At 46.6% G+C, this 20,639-nt stretch overlaps 1 protein-coding gene across 3 annotated transcripts in view; it reads left to right on the top strand.

Annotated features, from left to right (window-relative positions):
* Positions 1-20,639, top strand: part of SAE1 (SUMO1 activating enzyme subunit 1) — a 67,629-nt gene that overhangs the window by 36,996 nt on the left and 9,994 nt on the right. For all 3 annotated transcript variants that reach the window (XM_087421464.1, XM_004440190.3, XM_087421463.1), the window contains one exon: positions 17,373-17,517. In XM_087421464.1, the coding sequence (XP_087277590.1) occupies positions 17,373-17,517 (145 nt within the window). The remainder of the gene's footprint in view (positions 1-17,372; positions 17,518-20,639) is intronic.

Below are 20,639 nucleotides of genomic sequence, written 5' to 3'. Positions count from 1 at the left end.
CTTCTTGTGTCTCGTGTTTCTGTATTTTTTGTTTTTATACTTTTAACAACTTTATTATTATTTTTTTTTTTTAAAGATTTTATTTTTATTTATTTTCTCCCCAAAGCCCCAGTAGATAGTTGTGTGTCATAGCTGCACATCCTTCTAGTTGCTGTATGTGGGACGCGGCCTCAGCATGGCCGGAGAAGCAGTGCGTCGGTGCGAGCCCGGGATCTGAACCCGGGTCGCCAGCAGTGGAGCGCACGCACTTAACCACTAAGCCACGGGGCCGGCCCTTAACAACTTTATTGAGGTATGATTTATGCCAGAAAATTTACCCATTTTAAATGTATTTCTTTTAAAATTTTCTAGAAATTATTTCATTAATTCGAGCAATATCCTCCAGTTAGTCCTAAGGTTTGGTTTTAGTTAGAACCATATTTCCGCCCAGCCTGTTTTGCTAGTCAGCCATAACAGTAAAAGTGCCGTCTGAATAGAGTCATGGGCAGTCTGGTGTCATGGAAGAAGCACAGGCTTTGGAGACGAGCAGAGCTGAGTTCAGATCGCAGCTCCCCCTGCGTCTCAGCTGGGGTAGCCTTTGGTGTGTGAACTTCGGGTCCTGGTCCCTGACCTGTTAAGGGGGCTGGGGCCAGATAACACCACCTTCCCTTAGCTCTAGGGAAGGGAGTGAGGTGGTGAATGTGAAAGGTGTCTGTGCCCAGGGCACAGCTTTTATACCACTGGAGCTTTCCTCCTTGGCTCTGTGCAGGGCATTTTCCAGTCACATAGTGAGTAGGATCAGGAAGGGTTTTTTTACATCAAAGTTAGCACACCTGAAATTGATAGAATTAGAAAGTGGCCTTGATTTTGAGCTTATAAAGTCAAACATTGGTAACATTCTGACTTGGGGCTGTGGGATGGCCTTGGAGAAAATCCAAGTTGAGTGGTGAGTTTTTCAGGCAGTACTCTTGTTTTCCTGTTTGTGGCACATAAGAATGGTTCTGTGTATTGGCAACTAGAAGGATGTGCAACTATGACGTACAGCTATCTACTGGGGCTTTGGGGAACAAAGGAGGAGGATTGGCAATAGATGTTAGCTCAGAGCCGGTCTTCCTCAGCAAAAAGAGGAGGATTAGCATGGATGTTAGCTCAGGGCTGATCTTCCTCACACACACACACACATACACACACACACAAAAAGGAATGGGCGTGGCTGTGTTCTAATAAAATTTTATTAAAAAAAATGGTTTTGTGTATTGAATAGTACTTGCTGCCTTACCTGGCACTGTGCTAAGCATCTGACATATTCTCTTACATTCTCCTGACAACCTTTGAAGCGCAGTTGTTATCCCACTTTACTTTAAGGAGACCAAGGTTGAGCGTGGTTGTGACTTGCTCAGATGCCTGGTTTTCTAATTTTATTTATTTATTTATTTTCCCCCAAAGCCCCAGTAGATAGTTGTATGTCATAGCTGCACATCCTTCTAGTTGCTGTACGTGGGACGCAGCCTCAGCACGGCCGGAGAAGCGGTGCATCGGTGCGCGCCCAGGATCCGAACCCTGGCCGCCAGCAGCAGAGTGCGCGCACTTAACCACTAAGCCATGGGGCCAGCCCAATATGCCTGGTTTTCTAGACAGAGCCAGCATTTAGACCATGAAGTCTGTTTGACCCAGAGACTGTGCTCTTCACATCTATAAAATACGTCTCTAAACGAAGTGATTTTGTTAAATTTTAGATTAGGAGCTCTGCTTGCTAGGGAAACAGGACCCCTGCTACACTGTAGAAAACCGTGGTTCAAAAATGTATTAGACACAAAGATCATCTGAATTCTGACCCAGATAGTCGTCTTTTTTCCCCCAAGAGACATTTTAATTTTATTTTTATTAGAAAAGTATTACAGTAAAAAATTTTCAAACAATTCACAAAGGTGTAAAAAGTAAGTTTTCTTCATTAGACCTTCCTCATTTTCCCCTCTTGCGATTTTCAGGGGAAGCTACTATTAAGAATTTCCTGTATATCTTCTTGAAAAATGCTTAACAACTCTGATCACGCGTGTGTGTGTAACCAAACTGTTAAGCAGTGTTTGGCAGCTTGCTTTTTTTCATTTGATGGCCTTAAGTGATAAGGAAAGGTCTTGAGCACATAGAGAGTGACCTTATGTCTTGTTGGCTGCATAATGTAGTATTCGTTTGGTTGTACCATCGTCTGTGACCAGTTTCATCTTGAACGGCATGTAAGTTGTTTTTGGTTGTTCCCAGTCCTTAGAATTTGTTCCTAGGAGCCTTTCTAAGAATGTGACTAATACACTTGGTGATGCCTTAGGAACTCCTAGTGAGGACAGGGTGCTTGGCTGTGATGCACACCTGAGAGTACCTTGTAGAGAACCTGACTGTTTCACCATTCCCTAACGGAACGCATAGTAGGTGCTCAATGAATAAATATTTTTTGCACGAGTGACTGGTGATTGCTTGTCTGGTCATCTGCTCCACTCCAGAGGGAGAGCAGCCTGCCCTCTGGGGTCCCCACAGGATCCTCTTGCCCACCTGCTTCCCTAGGTACCCATCAGGCTTTTGATTCCAATGTTGCCCCAGCCGGCCCTCACACGTAGGCAGTTCTTGCTGCCCCATTCACAATTCAGCCTCTGGGGAAGCAGCTGCCCTGCCGTCCGTGCACGTGTGTTTGCCTGGTTTGGGCGTTGAGTGTTTTTCCAGTCTACTTACTAAGATAGTGGCCAGACTGAACGCTTCCTGCTACATTTTTCCACTATCTTGAGAGTTGGCCTCACCATCTGTGAGCAGAAGGTCTCATCTTTTTATTATTCTCCCATGGCATGTTGCAAAACATTAAGCGTGAGCTGGTTTCCTGTGACAAAAAGTTGACTTTGATTTGTTCTTTTTGAGGTTACCATGAGTTTATCATAACAGGAGTGCTAAAAATACCGGGTCTAGTATGGAAACAGCATTCAGTTACCAGCATGAGCAATAATATGCAGGTTTAGCCCAGAGCAGGGAGAAATGGACTTCATCACAAGACGAGAGTTACTTAGTAGAGAATGCTTGACAGTCTTAGTTTCTCAGTCTGTGTTCTGAGGAGTTGTGAAAAAGTACTGAGGCCATTGCTGAGCTACGGAATGAAAGCTGAGACTAATCTTAGACCAAACATTTTTTGAGCACCTGCTATGTGCTGGATCCTGTGCCTGGGAGTCATCATCAGAGGAAGAAGAAGTCTGCCTGCCAATGGGAAAGACAAACACAAACAATTCTACCCCTTGTGAGGAGAGCTGTAACAGAGGCCATTGGAAAAGTTGTCATGTTGTGCTGTTGTTTTTTAATATGTGTGAATTATTCCATAATAATGAAAAGCAAACTGTTATGGGAGCTCAGGGAACTGAGGTTCTGGCCATCTTTGGGGAGTTGTGTAATCTTTGCAGAGGAGGAGACATCGGAGCTGGATTTGAAAGAACAGCTGTTTGCTCAGTGGTGAAGAGAGGTGAGACTGTTGCGGGTAGAGGAGCAGGACGTGCAGACGGCCGGCAGCGCAGAGCCCATGTCCCAGCTGGGCTGGAGCTTGCTGGGAACTGGCCAGAGAAGAGGTCATCAGGGCCCTGCTTTTTAGGCTTTTATTCTCACAGTCAGTGGTTCTCCGACTGATACGATATTAGAATCATTCAGGGAACATTTGAAAAATACAGATTCCCTAGTTCTATCGCGGATTTTGGAATCACAATAATTAGGGGTGGCTGGCACCTCTACGTTTTTGTAAAGCTCCCAGGTTTCTGAAGGATCAGCCAATTAGAGGGAAGCCACTGCCTTAGGAGAAGGGGATGTCCTACATCAAAGCCTTGATTTACTCATTTGTGTTTGTATTTTAAAATGTATTAAGTATTAAGTTCTGTATTTCACATGAAGACATTACTACACCAAGGCAGGAGAAAAAAGGAACTAAGCCATGTAGCTCTTCAATACAGTGTTTTGACTATATACCCTCAGACTAAAGAAAAAAGAAGTATAAACAAATACTGAACTCTAGTTAGTAGGTTTGTTTTTCATAGTGGTATGGGTTAGCAATTCTGAAACTACTATTGAGCAAATAGGTAAATACATTGTGGATAATGAGAGAATCAGTTGTTGTTTTTATTGCCAGAAAAGGCAGTTGCCTGTAACGGTGGAAGGTGGGAAAGGAACCCTGTGGGAATAGATTGGAGTTGGAGTTGTCTGGATGAACTCATGGTTTTTTATATGTAAATATAGAAATAGATGTGTGTGTGGAACTGTCTTCATGTTTATACATATATATTTCCTAAGTCTGTTTGTTGAGAGGGCTTAGAATCAAAGACACTCGGGTAGCAATTTACATACCTCATGCCCCGATCCTGATTGTTAATATCCAGGGAATACCCAGCTCCTTGGAGAAATGGCTGATCCCGAGGCTGGGGTAGGAAAATTACAGGTGAGCTTGAAATATCCTGCTAAGCCAGAAAGTAAGGAAGTGCTCAAAGAATGAGGGGTCCTGTCAAAAGGACACAGGAGCCAACTTGAAGGAGCTCCTACTCGTCAAATCTGGGACAATTGAGGATCAAAATAAATAATGGTAGTAATAGACCATAACCCATAGAATAAAATAACCAATGAGTCTACACTGATAGATAAGTGAATAGTAAATAGACAGAGGAGGAGGAAAGTTCTTTTTTACAGTAGAATAACAGTCAAGAAATAAAAGCAGGAATGATGAAGATAAAAAATCTATATTTGATCATTATCATAGTAATCAAAATTATTTCAGTCAGGAATTGATGGATGCTAAAACTCATGGGAAAGTTTGCTGTGAAATAGGATAGATGTCTCCTCCCAAGATACTTTTTAATTAATTACAAAGAGAGACTGTAGAGAACCTTGGCAGACTACCTCAGCCAAGAGATCCAAGTTAACATTCCAGGAATAGGACAGCTAGATCTCATGCTTCCTGACAGGATGCTCTGAGGATGCAGCGCTACTCTGGATTTGCTGTCCAAAGTGGGTAATCTGAGTAATTATGAGGAAACATTACACAAACTCGAACTGAAGAATATTCTATAAAGTAAATGATCTATACTCTTCAAAAGTGTAACGAAGGACTGAGGAACCGCATTCCAGATTAAAGGGGAATAGAGACATGGTAACTGAATGGAGTGTTGGAATCCTAGATTGGATCTGAGAGCAGGGGAAGAATTTTTTTTGGTCTCAAGGATTTTAGTGGGACAGTTGTTAAAATTTAGAAGAGGTCTGTAAACTAGGTAATACTACTCTTATCAATGTTAATTTCACAGTTTTGATAATTGTTTTGTGGTTATGTAAGAGAATGTTCTTGTTTTTAGGAAATACACACTGAAGTATTTAGAGGCCAATTTCAAATCATCCAGAAAAGAATGTGTGTATTTATAGATATAAATATAAAGAAATAATGACAAATGTTATAGAATGTTAACATTTGGGGAATCTAGGTGAAGTTATGCAGGAATTCTGTGTACAATTTTTCTGTAAGTCTAAAATTATTTAAAAATAAAATTTGAAATAATGAAAAACTAAACCAGAACCGATCTCCAAAAAACCCAATTCTCAGCACCTAGAAAAGTCCCGATATTTGATGGCTGAATGAGTAATGCCTGCAAAGGGCTTTTTGATCTGTGCTGGGTCCGTAGGAAGGGCGTGTTTAACAATACATGCTTGTCATCTCTTCACATGGTGGGGAGGTCTTTCTCTGGTGTTCTTTGTGTACAGTTCCTCTGGAAAGGAGTGATAGAGGTTCCCCGAGATTTTCAGGAGTGCCTAGAGACCTCTGCTGTGGGAGAAATACCACATCCCAGGAGCGAGAACAGCAGAGCCTTGATGACTCAGGCAGAAGGTAGTAAGTACTACGCCACTGCTGAGCAAGGCTGGATGGACTCCACTTTGGGCCATTGCTCTGCAAAGAGAATTCCTCTGGCCAGCAGTAGTGTTAGGCAGACTGTAGGGGGTGTATTTGCATATAAACAATTAGCTAACTGCATCAAGCCTTCAGCTTTTCTGGAGCTGGGCAGGACCTTAGTAGGAATACAAATCGTGGCTTGGAGGCAGGTACTAGAGGGGGCAAAGGGCACGCGTGGTGGTCTCTGGTGAGTCGCTTCTCCTGCCGAGCCTCCCTGTTGGTCGCCTCCCTGTTGGTCGTGGGGCAGATTAACATGAGCTGTGAGATGTCCTACTGTGCGGCCAGTGTACGCCCAGAGCCGGAATGAGTGAACAGCGCTCCAGGTGGAGCTGTTAGTTTTGTTCCAACCTCTTGCCGTTTTCTCTTCTACAGAGACTTAGTGGAGTTTGAGAACTTGATTGGCAGCTCCTTTCACCTAGAGCCCCAGACAGACACTCTGTGTGGGGCTCTACGGGAGTGGAGTTCAGCCTAGGCACCTCCTGTTTGCCTCCCTGCCTCCTACTCATATGACCGTGGGTTCTCCCACAGGCGTGCCTCCCACCGTTAACCTTCATCTGTGGCTTAGTGCCTTTGCCAGACTCCCAGCTGGTCTCTGCCTTCAGATCTCTTCCTTCTAAGCTGTTTTCAGTCACCTGACTCATCTGTCTGAAAACTAAAAGCCTTCCATGATTCTCTTTTGCCTTCGGGATACCATTTAGACTTCCTGGACTGACATCTCAGACCTGGGGCCTGCTGACCTCTTTCTCCTTTCCACTCCCTTCTGCCCTCCTTGAACCCTACGCTCAAATTGAACTACTTGCTGTCCCCTAGACATCTGTCACCCCGTGCTGTCACACCCTCGTTTCTACGGTTTTCTTTTCCTTCTGCCTGGAATATCCTGCTTCAGCCCTTCCCAGTTATCCTCCCTGCTCAGCTCCGATGTTACCTCCGGGAACCTAACTCCCCTTATCTGAGTTGGATTTCCTTCCTCTGTAATCCCATACCACACTCTGGACAACAGGCCTGATGCAGAGCAGGGCCTTTGTAAATGTGGGTAGGTTGCTTGCTGCAACGACCTGTCCCGAGTTTGGAGCATCTTGCCATTTCTTAGTGTGTGGCTTCATTAATTTATTTTAGGCCCATGTAAAGCCATCTAGGTGGTGCTAATTTGCATAGCTGGCCTTCGGCCTTTCTCCACTGTGCCGAAAGACAGGAAGTACCTCTGAGCCCCAGACTTGTCTGTAGGACTGTGCCTAACCATCCAAAGGATTAGGGAGCATTTCCACTCTCCTTTAGTTGTCCCCTTCCAGGGACCAGCAGCTCATATCTCTGCTAGGAGCAGGCGAGGTCGGACCTCGGGCCTTCTGTAGGGGAATTAGTATCTTCTCTAAGGTGGCTGATTATTCTTGGTTCATAAGTCAAGCCAAACACGTTTGGAATTTATGTCTGCTTTCTCCTGCCAATCTTCTCAGTCACCTAAGCCCTTGAGGTTTCCAGATTTGGATTTGGAGGAAAGAAGTTTAGGTCCCAGCCCTCCCATATACTTCCTGGCCTGAGCAAATCCCTTCACTTTGTGGCCTCTGTTTTTACATATGGACATGGGGAAGGTGTTGATAATCTTCAGTTCCCAGTGATGGTGTGTAGCAGAGCCTTAGAAATAGTTCTGTTTTCTCCCTTTTTTAATTGTAAAAATAAGACATCTTCTTTCTTTCTTTCTTTCTTTTTGGTGAGGAAGATTGGCCCTGAGCTAACATCTGTGCCAATCTTCCTCTATTTTGTATGTGGGATGCCGCCACAGCATGGCTGATGAGCGGTGTGTAGGTCTGTGCCCAGGATCTGAACCCTCAAACCCCAGGCTGCCAAAGTGGAGCTTGCAAACAACCACTATGCCACTGGGCCAGCCCCGAGACATCCTCTTAGTAAAATATTCAGATACCTCAGAGGAGCCTGCCATTTCTTGTGTATTTTTCCAGAACTTTGTAGTATTTTATACCTCATTCTTTCTCATCACTGCGTGGATTCTTTTGCAAGGTTTCTTTAAAGGGATTTTTTTTTTTTTTTTAAGATTTTATTTATTTATTTATTTCCCCCCCAAAGCCCCAGTAGATAGTTGTGTGTCATAGTTGCACATCCTTCTAGTTGCTATATGTGGGACGCGGCCTCAGCATGGCCAGAGAAGCGGTGGGTGGGTGCGCGCCCGGGATCCGAACCCGGGCCGCCAGCAGCGGAGCGTGCGCGCTTAACCGCTGAGCCACGGGGCTGGCCCTGCAAGGTTTCTTAATGATGGACACATGGTAATTTTTTTGTTCTGTTACAGAAAGATTTTAGAAAACTTTATTTCTTGGATTCCTTCTTCCTCACTTCTCCCTGTCCCCACCAGACTCCCAACCTCCTTGTTTTAATGCTTTTTAATTGACTGTCTTCTGACCTCAGCTTGATTTGGTGACTAGTGCTCTGCAGAAGGAACTTCTTATTTTAGAACTAGTAACCTTTGCAAACCAGGCCGGAGGCAGCCATCGCTGTTTGGCCCGGTGTTCCCCAGTGGGTGTTTTGGTGCCCGGCAATGACAATAACTACCGAGGGGGAGACGGCCACAGGGAAGTGGGTTCCGATAATGGGGCAGCAGCTGAGTGCTTGTTGATCTGCTGCTGTCATGACCACAAAAGTTTAAAAATAATTCGTAGGGAGGGAGAAAGAAAAAAGCAGGGGGTTTTTTTGTTTGTTTGTTTGGGTTTTTTTTTGGTGCCACTGCCTTATCAGTGGTAGAGAACGCAGACCACAGTCATTCAGAAAGGAAGAAGGCACTGCCCTGCAGAGAGAGGAGAGGTGAGGGGAAGGGCAGAGGTGGCCCAGAAGTGCAGGTTAGTGCTTCACAGCCATCAGCGGGTGGAGTCTGGGGAGAGAACAGACTCTGGTTTGGCACCTGCTCTCCTCCATTCTGAAAAAGAGGCGTAACCCTGGGTCTGCCTCATAGGGTCACAGGATTACATGACGGCCCGGCGCAGGTTGTGCGTCAGTAATTGTTGATTACATGCTTTACAGTCATCACGATCACATTAAACCTTCCCAGCATCCTCCTGAGAGCAGGTCTTATTATGACCATCCTGTCTTCACATGAGGAAATCGAGTCTTGGAGAGGCTAAGTCATTTGTCTAGGGTCACGAAACCTAGTCAGTGTTTAAGCATCACCCAACACTGCTCTCAGCCAGACTTTAATTATTAGCATTACAAACAGTCGCATTGTGTCCATTTTTTAAATCTGAACTTCACAAGAGCCCTGTGACATTTTCTTATTTCACTTTTGCAGATGTGAAACAGGCCCACCGAGACCAGATTGCAATAATGGGCAACATTGTCAACAACCTGCCTTGTTTTTGCTTTGCAGGCCCCCTTCTCCCCCACCCCCGGCGTTAGCCAGTGTTTGAGCTGCTCCCGGGCCCCAAGCCCAGCTGCAGTTCTTGTTTAAAGCCTCACATCTTTTCTCTGCCTGTCAGACAACAGTCACGGGAATGTCCTGTGCCATCTTCCCTCCATAAGAGCTGTTGGCAGAGAGCAGCAGATGCCCAGAGTCAAGGTCATGTGCCACTCAAGTGCTGGCCTGGAGAAAAGACCCTCTCTCCCTGCTGCTTGTGACCAGGCAGGGTGGTCTGAATGGAGAGGGCTCTGTCAGAATCGCTTGTGAGTAGAGGGTGCGGGGGGCAAAGCTGAGAGGTCAGGGGCCGTGCAGTGGGGTCCGTGGATCTCCATACTTATCCTCCCCGTAATTTACCTTTGCATTTTAGAAACTTTTTTTTTTGTCTCTTTCTTTTTATAAATTACAGTCTTTTAATACGTGCCAGAATGTTCCACCTCAGAGGTGACAGTCAAGCTCAGGAATCACTTGACATTTTTTAGGGGAGAAATAGAATATTTGGCCGGACTAGAGTGTGAATGGGTTGTTTGCATCATTCACACTCCTGGGCTCTGGGATGGGGAGCCAAATCCATTTTAAGTGATTTTTTTTTTGATGAGCATGTCTTCTGTCTTGTCTCTACTCATAGGACGGCAATATAAAATATAACATAGAGGTGGTCCCTTTGAGTCCAGTGGGACCCTGAGCCTCTCTCTCCTAAGCCTCAGTTTCCCCCCTCTAAAATGGGGATGGTAACAAGCATACCTACCTCATTTTGTTATATTTTATTTTCATGTGGTAGAGCTTATTCTGAATATAGGATATTATATGCCTTTTTTTAACCTAAATGTTGCAAAAAACGTGTGACTAGAAACTGCTTACATATAATTTTAATAGTTGAATAGTATTCCATTCTGTCGATATATATCATACTTTATGTAACCATCCTCTTATTGGCTGTGAGATTATTTCCGCATTTTCTGTGGTATAAATACCACAGCAATGACTATTTATATTTACACATAATTCAGTCACCGGTCAAGAAGCATTGTAAAGATCCTCGATACCATGCCTTCACGTGGTTTACTGAGCGTTCACACTCCCTCCCTCCAGCTCTGGGTGGATGACGATGCCGGTCCCTCTGCCTTCTGGCTTAGGTTGAGTAATCTTGGTCTTTAATTTGGTAGGCAAAAAATGGCATCTCATTTTCAGGTCATTTCTGAGAAGTAGTACTGTGCTTTCCCCCATCGACTTTCATCTGGTTGCCTCAAACTCTTTAGAGGAGAGTGAGATGTAAATAACAAGAGACAGCTTTGTTTCCCTGTTTTGAGCTGACACGTGATGAGGTCATAGACTAAGGTTTCATTGGAGAGGTGAAAGGGTGACCAAGACTTGGAGCTCAGAAGGGGCATTTCAGAGTAAGTCTTCAGGGGAGGCTGCTCTGGAGGTGAAGTTCTCTGGAGAAAGAGATCAAAGGACTGTGTGGCTGTGGTGACAGACGGGGCTGATGAGGGTGCCCTCTGTGGATTGTAAGCTCTGCATTCGAGGGCAGGGCGTGGGGCTGTCTGAGTCACTTCTGAGTCCCCAGCACAGCTCAGCACAGGGTGGGGGTGGAGAGCAGGTGCTCAGGAAGTGTTCGTGGATGAAAAAAACGAATGAATCAGGGCTGGCCCGGTGGCGCAGGCAGTTAAGTGCGTGCGCTCTGCTTCGGCAGCCGGGAGTTCGCCGGTTCGGATCCTGGGTGTGCACCGATGCACGGCTTGTCAAGCCATGCTGTGGCAGCGTCCCATGTAAAGTAGAGGAAGATGGCCACAGAGGTTAGCTAAGGGCCAATCTTCCTCGGCAAAAAAGAGGAGGATCAGCATCAGATATTAGCTCAGGGCTGGTCTCCCTCACAAAAACAAAAACAAAACAAAAAAAACGAATGACTGAACACATGCACACACAGACTTTTAAGTTTCTGGGTTGAAGAGAACAGCCAAGAGTGAGGTAAATGAAGGGGCAAGTATTGTGAAGCTAAGCTGACAGATGAGCAGATGCCATGGAAGGTAAGAGGCTGCGAGAGCCAAAATCATGGGGGCTTCCCTGAAATGTCCCTGCCCTCCCCGGTCCAGCTCTGTCCCTCCTTTGAGCTTCCCCCCCTCATGTGCTGGCTGTTCTGGACCTCTAGCCCTCAGATAGGGCATGGAAAGCCAGCCTTCTATCTTTTTTCCCTCTTGAGGGCAGGCGTGGTGTGCACTATGTATCTTTTTTGTTACTTGTCGGATGTGCCATGTCTAGCATGTTTGTAAATACTTGATAAGAAACAGATCCATCCTAGGTATCTTGGAAACTATATTCAATTTGATTAGTAAAAGAGCAAGTCTGGTTAGGATCTGTGAGGATGTCACTTTGTGTCACTTTGTCGTGAGCCCTCTCCTTTCACATGTGACTGTTTTCCTTCCTTCCCCAAACATTGAGGCTTCCCGTGGAACGGATATTTTCTCAGTGTCTGCTATGGGGCAAGCCCTGTGCTAGGCATTAAGTAGACAGTAGTGAACAAGACAGGTATGCTCTCTGCCCCACAGAGCACAAAAATCTAGCCGAGGAGACAAGCGAGTCCTTGTACAAGCGGGTTTACACAGATGACTGTGAAATCACAGGCTGAGATTACGAGCCACGAACGGGAGAGCAGCGTGCAGAGAGTATCAGGGAGACTGGTGAGAGCCGAGTCGGGGTAGGCTCCAGAGCTCACAACTGAGCTGCTGGTGGTGGTTACATGCAGAATTTCAGCTTGAGCTGCTGTGGGACATGGAGGTCACCAGAGCAAGTATGTCACCTATAGAGGTGTGGGAGCTGGGTTTCTGGAGATTGCAGAAGAATAGCAACAATTCTGGAATACTCTTACACTGTCATTTACCGAAGGCCGACCCTGCGCCTGGCACTGTCTTGGGTGCTTTCCATGTGTTAGTTCTTTTAAGCCTTGAACCCCAGATGGGAAGTGCTCTGAGGATTCCCATTGTATAGAGGAGGCTCAGGGACGTGGGCACTTGGCACAAGGTGACAGTAAGTGGGAAAAGGGGCTCAGCCCAGGCAGTCTGCTCCAGAGCTGTGCCCCCCACTGCTGTACTCTGCTGCCTCGGGTTTCAGCGCTCCCAGGCCTAGGAAGGGCTTTGCAGAGGGAAGGTGCCGCAGGCCTTGAAGAACAGCCTGGTGAACAGCCCGAGGGCAAGAGGGCAGTGAGGGTCAGGTGTTCAGGGCTGGGGACCAGTGAAGGTGAGGTGGTTCTGGCTGCGTGAGGAGACCCCCCGACTCCTTCCCCATCATGCTCTCTTGGAGCTCCTTTTCTGCTGCCCACCTTTCGTTGTCTCATACGTCAATTTTGTTTGTCGCCCTAGGTGCTCACAGAGGGCAGAGCGTCCCTTTCGCTCTCCCCTGTCCAGCTCAGGGCCTGGCACATATTTATCGAATGAACAGTTGACTGAAGGGCAGACCTAGATTTTGGCCTTAGAAGATAGGCTCTTGGCTAAGAGGGTCACTGTACTTTTTGTTTTCTTGGAAGTTTATGTACCGCAGGATTGGAGCCAATTTCCAAGCCATTCCCAGAGATGAGTCTTCACTAAGTGAGCATGCTGGGGGAGAAGGGGACTGTGGTAGGTTGGGGAGTGCCAGAGGGACTGGGCCAAGGGTGTCTGGCACAGAAAAGTTTGAGGCGCCAGTCAGGCAAAAGAGGTTTTTATATATAGATTTGGCTTTTTTTCCCCCTTCGATTGAGCTATTTTGGGAGACTGCAATTGAGTCGAGGCTAATTTGCAACATTGACTTTATTATTTTCCTATAAAAATACTGTTTTTTTCCAGTGGCCTTAGTGATTATGCTAAATAAAATCACAATTTAAATGCAATAAGAAGTTTGTAGAAAGAAATACAGTGATTGGGGCCGACCCCGTGGCTTGGTGGTTAAGTGAGCGCGCTCCACTGCTGGCGACCCGGGTTCGGATCCCGGGCGCGCACCGACGCGCTGCTTCTCCGGCCATGCTGAGGCCGCGTCCCACATACAGCAGCTAGAAGGATGTGCAGCTATGACACACAACTATCTACTGGGGCTTTGGGGGGAAAAAAATAAATAAAATCTTTAAAAAAAAAAAAAAAAGAAATACAGTGATTAATAATATTGCTTTCTAAATTCTTGTTATAATGCTAATTGGATATTCTGATTCAGATTACATTTGAATTTGAGTGGTTTTCTTTTTGTTTTTTCTTGTTTTGTTTTTTTTTTTGCAAAAGTAGTGGTATATTCACATGTACCCAGTTTTTCCTCTAATCCACGAAAAAGTGCTTGGTTTCTCCTTTTTGAAGTTTGCCTTTCCGTTACATGGGCAAGTCCTGAACTTAAGCAGAGACTCTAGCCTGTCATCTCCAGCAATGAATGTCATCCCCCTGGACTTCAGCAACCTGAGTTAATTAAAAGGCTCAGATGAAGTTAATCAAGTTTGGAACTCTAATTTTGTGCAGTGTTTTGCTGTGATTCGATGAGTCATCTTTTGGCAGAGCAGCTCTCCATCCCTGACAATTTTTGATCTTGACAGAACGGTTTTATAATCTGGAAACTGGTGGGGAGGTACTCTTCAGAAATGCAGAGTCAACAATGGTGTGTGTGTGTCTGGCTCTTTGGGAGGGGCAGAAAGCAGAACAAAGAGGAGAATTTAATAAGCAAGAACTTGTCAGGGGCTAGGGTCAGTTCTGAGGCTGCTGCCTGTCTAGAACACAAGCTTCTTCCCGCCCCCCTCCGCCCCTGCTAACTGGAGTGCTGACATTAGAAAAAGAGTGAAAAATACAGCTTCTGTTTGCTTTGCTGCAAATAAGTGGCCGGACTGACTGGCCCCCTTCCCAGAGGCCCTGAGAGGACTTCAGATGTGGTCAGCGAGGTATCTGGACGGTGCCAGCCTGCCGGCCCTTGTCCAGGCGGACTACACCAGGAATAGGCGAGGGGCCCAGAGAAGCAGCGGGGCCAGCTGCTGGCTGCCTTCACTCCTTCTGTTAGAGCCGTCTTCTTTCTTTCTGGGGTGAAACTGGGCTTGCTCTGAAGATTGGTGGACAGGGTTTCGTATGGCCTCCGCCTGCACTTCCACCCAATGAGCTAGTACTTTAAAATTCATAGACAGTTGAGAGAGGGCAGGGCCCATCTGGAAAATGTATCTGGCGCAAATGTGGTTGAATGGGAGTCCTCCTGAGGTGAGGGGCGGAGAGCCAGACCGCTTGGGATCCTTGGGGCTGCATTCCTGATGGTCCTGCCGTTTCTCCTGGATCCGAGTAGGGTGAAGAAGCACAGATTCGGAGGGCGAGGTTGGCCTTCCTGCTCCACTGCTTTTTGGCAGTTTTATCAAATAAGCCACTAATCTCTCTGGCTTCAGTTTCTTCATCTATGAACTAGGAAGAGTAGTAGGAGCCACCTACCTCACCAGGTTACTGTGGATGAGTGTCAGTGCGCGTAAAATGTTGAGGATGGTGCCTGGCACATAGGAGGCACTGTTTGTTTTGCAATTATTATAACGGTTTGAGCTTTGATCTTAGCGCTATGTTTTTTAACCAAAAGATGAAAAGCTTTGTGGTGAGGGCTGAAAAATTATTCTCTCTTCTCCGTCCCTTATGACAGTTGGTACTTCAGTCCCAGTGACACAGAAATGAGAGGAGCGCACAGGAGGCCGCCAGTGTGGGGCTCCTGCTGCTGTCCGCCCCCTGACCGCTGGCCACCAAGCAGCCTCACTCAGTGTCCACAGGGTGGCCGCGGGGCCTCGGATTGTGCAGTGTGAGCAGCCTGTGCTTGGCATTGCCTCCATCATCTGCTCAGGCGACACTGCTCCTCATTCTGGTGTGTCGTCGTGGCTTGTCAGGAGTGATGGACAGGAATAGCACTGACATTCGATACAGTCCGTTCGGAGTATCCTCTGTTGTGGCTGCACTAGCAGATTTCCAGATTCCTTTGTCTTCAACAGGACATTGTTGAGAAAGAGGTGTGATCTAAACAGGGATTAACTGCCACTTCTGCAGTCTTGTCTCCAGCCTGCCCCCAAATGCATACTTGATTGCATTCATTTACTCGAAATGGGAATTCAGTAACACATCTACAAAGTTAGAAGTTAAGCTTAGGTGATGGCAGATCAGTGTTAGTCAGCAAGCAGGTTGTCATCAGCTTTGAGTTGGCTGCCAAGTGGTCAGGTGGAATTGAGGGTTCCAGGCACTGTGATCTTGAAAAAGAGAGGAGAGTAACGTTCTCAGATGGCAAACAGTGTTCAAAACAGGTGTTCTGGAGCCTTTTTTTTTTAAACCTCTGATGTGCAGAGCCCTATACTGGGCATGTAAAAGTTGCCAGAGAAATAGGGACCAGGGGCCTTTCTCTGAAACTGGCACTGAGAAAAGCAGAGCCCGGAAGCAGTTTCTATCATCTTTTACCTGGGCCTCCGTGGTTTGGGATCTTCTTGGAACACTTTATAACCCATTTATGAATTTCTCTCGGGCTTCACTGGAGCTGTCTGTTGTGGCTCCTAAGTTCCCTGTCCTCCCCCAGTCGCCTTCATGCGTGCAGAGACCAAGACTCGCTCACTCGCCATTGTGCCTTTAGCACCTAGGTCTGCCAGGCACACAGGAAGTGCTCCGTCATGCTGGTGAGTGAATGAATTTGTACTACTTCTTGGAGAGTGGTTCTCAACCCGGGCTGCTCATCACCAAAACTATTTGTGAGTCTTAAGAAGACAAGAGAATCAGACTGATTCCTTAGTCTGAGGTGGGTTCCAAATACTGGCTTTTTTTTTTTTTTTTTTTTTTTTTTGGCGAGGAAGATTCACCCTGAGCTGACATTTGTTGCCAATCTTCCTCTTTTTTTGTTTGAGGAAGATTAGCTCTGAGCTAACATCTGTGTCAGTCTTCCTCCACTTTTTTGTATGTGGGTTGCTGCCTCAGCATGGCTGACAAGTGCTGTACGTCTGTGCCTGGGATCCGAACCCTCGAACCCAGGTCGCCGAAGCAGAGCACGTCAAACTTAACCGCTATGCCATGGGGCCGGCCCCAAATACTTGCATTTTTAAAGAGCCTCAGAGCAATTGCCTGAATTTTCAATCCACCTCAATTTTAGCAAAGAGCCCCTTGTACTGATAGAGAGTATAATTTGCTGAATAAGTTCACTTTTTCAGTCAGCAGATACTGATGAGACTTAAATGGAACACTTTGCAAACTGTAAAGCCCCCTCCAGGTTTGCCCCCTCTGGGTGCTAGCTTCCCCGGAGCACCCGGACCCACGTGTCTCTGCTTCCACTCTGAGAAAGCTCACGTGGTGTGGGAGGGAGGAGCGTTGCCCTACAGCCCAGGCTCAAAGCTGGCTGTACTCCTGCCTCAGGGAGCATGTGAGAACAAGAATGCCACCCACTCAGCATGCAGTGGACAGGTGTAGTGGCAGTAGAAGGTGCTGGTATTTTGATCAATTTGAACTAAAAATTCAGGATCTCATTACACAGTAGCTCTGATTCGCTGCCATCATCTGAACCTTTCCTCTGGTTCACAACCAAAATTAAACATCCGGTTCTGGAGGCCGACATAATTGTTGTACTAAGGGAGGTTTAGTTTGTAATGACCTGCCTGTCTGATGAGTCTGACCATTTGGCTGGCCTTTCTCACTGAAGCGGCCCTTTGAACTGATGCCTAGAATGCATGCCTCCCACTCCTAACCTCTCTTCTGGGTCATAATATGGCCTTTTCCCTCTCTTGGAAGCTTCTCCCCTGCTTCCTGCCCGAACTCACACACACTTCACTCAATTATTGCTTCCTCAGGGAAGCCTTACCTGCTGCCACCCTACAGACGACGTCAGATCCTCTGTTTTACTATCGTGGCACTCATCCCAGTAATTTTAGTCGTTTTTGTAATTATTTGATTGCTTTTCTGACTGTATTTGTTGAATAAATGAAAAGTGTATTACCTTTCACTTGGCTCACATTTTAGTTAATATACTACTTGCCTAAGGAATGAAAAAAAATTTAAATATCAGTGTCTGTACGCATTTATTATAACAAGACCTGCTTTCTAACCTACCTTCCTTTTCTGTCCCCAGTGCTCTTGAAGTTCCGCACGGATAAAGGAAGAGACCCGAGTTCTGATACCTTTGGGGAAGATTCTGAGTTGTTGCTCCAGATTCGAAACGATGTGCTTGACTCCCTGGGCGTTAATCCTGACCTGCTTCCCGAAGACTTTGTCAGGTTGGTCTCAGTTTTTCTCACAGTTTAACCTGATCAGCGTCTGCTTTCAGTATTTGCCTTAATTTGGGGAGATGCTTTATTAAGACCAGAAGCCCTGAGGAGAGCCTGCTTCCCGCAGTAGCCAACTCTGTAGACCTCTCCCTCTCCGTTGGTGTAACTGCAGTCTGAACGATAAAGAGAGGTGCAGGGTCTGTTCCTTGTGATAGGTGTTTTATATTCACATGGTTCAAAATGCAAGGCAGTATAAAATCTAAATACGCTGTTCTGTACCTTGCTTTTTCACTTCACATTATCTTTGGGGGCTGTTTCTGGATCAGTGCGCAGTTTCCTCGCTTGTCTCGGCAGCTCTGTGGTACTCCAGCACGGGAGCAGCGTAGTTGATTGAAGCGGTCCCTGCCGCCTCAAGTTGTAGCCAGGCCTTCAACATCACATCATGCTGTAGTGTGTGGCCTTGTGTGTGTGTTGTTTCATATGTGCGCAGGTGTAACGGCAGGATAAATTCCTGGAAAGGGAGAGGCTGGGTCAGAAGACTGTGGTTTCTCATTGGTAGATAGTGCCCCACCGCCCTCCACTGATGGCTTCTCACTCTGTCCCCTCAGCAGCAAAGGCATCCGTGTTCCCGGCATCCTCGCCCTTGGGCACTGCGATGCTTTCACCTTAGGCTGCCAGTCTTATTTTTTTGGTGAGGAAGATGGGCACTGAGCTAACATCCATGCTAATCCTCCTCTTTTTGCTGAGGAAGACCGGCTCTGAGCTAACATCCATTGCCAATCCTCCTGCTTTTTTTCCCCAAAGCCCCACTAGATAGTTGTGTGTCATAGTTGCACATCCTTCTAGTTGCTGTATGTGGGACGCAGCCTCAGCATGGCTGGAGAAGCGGTGCGTCAGTGCGCTCCCGGATCCGAACCCCGGGCCGCCAGTAGCGGAGCGCGCGCACTTAACCGCTAAGCCACAGGGCCGGCCCCAGGCCGCCAGTCTTTTGCTTTTCTCCCTTATCAGGTTTAGGGTTTGATTGGAGAGGTCCAAATGATGACGTGGTCAGGAGTCCCTTCCATGCAGTCCTGGGATCCTCTGCTCACTGTTGTTCTCTCAGGATGTTTGGGGGACTCCCTAAACTGCTGTGCTGTGCCTCCAGTGTGTAGCAGGAGTAACGATGGCTGTAATTTATTGAGCAGCTGTTATGTACCAGGCATTGTGGTGGCTGCTTTATGTATGTGGTCCTCTAAAACCCATTTTATCGGTGAGGAGGAGTTAAGTTGAAGCTCAGAGCAGTTAAGTGCCTAGTCCAAGCTTATGTAGCTAGTAACAGTAGCATCATGTGTTGAAGACATCTGTGCTTTACCTACACGGCCACAGTTAATTCTCACAATCATCCTTGAAGTGGGTATTATTTTCCCATTAGTGAAATGAAGAAACAGGCTCAGAAGGATCCAGTCACTTGTCTGAGGTTTTAGTAAGCAGGCAACCAAGATCTCTCCCAAGTCTCGCCACACTGCTAATCTCTGGTTGCAGCACACTGCCCTGGCTTCTTTTCAGCAAGAAGGTGGATCAGACTCCCTTCCCTCCCTAGTCCCTTCTTTCTTCACTTGTGGCTGGGAACCTCATTTAGGTACTAACAACCCTCCACCACCCAATTCAGGACCAGCAGTGAGCTTTGAACCACCTGCTGAGCCCTCAGCCAAAACTTGAGGCAGCAGTTGACAAGGTGCTTTTGTAAGTTGACACCGTGAAGTCAGGGGCTCATGACACGGCAGGCTGGGATAGGGTCCCTGTCCCAGGCTAACAGCAGGCACACATCTCTCGGTAGAGAAGGACAGCGTGTGGGAAGCCAGTGAGTCCTGCCCTGTGCTTCACGGCAGGAGGAGGGGCTGGCTCACGCAGGGCTACAGTTTCAGCAGACACAGCCAGGCAGGCTGGGCCGCCAAGCATACCTAGTGCCGGGCCGTGAGTATGCAGCCAAGTGACTAATTTGGGCATTTAGAGTGATGAACGGCCTGCCTCTGCATCTCCAGCCAGTGGCGGAGGCTCCGCTTCCCAGGAGGAGAAAGCCACAGCCTAACTGGCTGCTGTCTGGTTTCTTTCCACAGTGTTTTCCCTCCCCGCCCACTCTCTGTGCAGAAACCGCTTTCCTGTGTCTAGGGCCTCAGGGGCTCAGGTGCTCCCACTCTGTCGCCGTTTAAGTGAGAGGGGTTTGGTGGCCTCTTGAAGTCCGTCTGTGGATAGGTGGAGATGAGGCCTGAGATGGGCTAGGGATGCCAGCAAGGAAATGAGCTGCCGTCTGGCAGCTGAGCTGCCCTCGCAAATTGTCCACCACCAGCGCCGAGCAGGGTCTGCTCACTTGAGTAGAGAGAGCCATGCACAAGCCTCCCTTGCCCTCATCTGTCGGATCCGCTTGCACTGTCCTGTATGTTACGTCATTTATTCTCTTTTCAGAGAGCTTCATTGCTTTTCTGATTATGAAAATAACAGATGCCCGTTGCCAGAAATTGTAGGAGGGAAGAAGAGGATCCCCCGTAGTCTCACGTTGAGAAGTGACCACTGCCAACATTTCGGGGTTCAGCCTCACAGGCTTCCCTATGTGTATCTACTCAGTTTTCCTCTTTTTAAATATCAGGATGAGATCATACTTCCCATGAGAACCTTTTTTCAGCATATCAGGGACCTGTTTGTGCCAAAAATACAGATCCATATCCTCACTTGTACTTCATAATGTTTCACTGTCTGATGTATGGTTATTTGTTTAACCATTTCCTTATTGGTGGGTATTTAAGTTGTTTATAGTTTTTCATTATTATAAACATTTATGATGAACATTCATAATTTCTATATGTAATATAACTTTTACTGTTAAAAATTTTTTTAATATGGTAAAATATACACAACATTAAATATACCATTTTAACTATTCTTAAGTGTACAGTTTAGCGGCATTAAGTACATTCAGATTGTTGTGCAGCCGTCACTACTATCCATCTTCAGAACTTTTTCATCATCCCAAACTGAAAATCTGTACCCATTAGACACTAACTTCCATTCTGCCTTTGCCCAGCCTCTGGTGACCTCTGTTCTACTTTCTCTCTCTATGAATTTGATTATTCTAGGTATCTCATATAAGTGGACTC

The sequence above is a fragment of the Ceratotherium simum genome, chromosome 33 (genome assembly GCF_057802395.1).
Source record: "Ceratotherium simum simum isolate JZ-2026a chromosome 33, ASM5780239v1, whole genome shotgun sequence".
Classification (NCBI taxonomy): Eukaryota; Metazoa; Chordata; class Mammalia; order Perissodactyla; family Rhinocerotidae; genus Ceratotherium; species Ceratotherium simum.
Note: the sequence above shows the minus strand (reverse complement) of the source record. Positions and strands in the feature narration are given on the sequence as shown.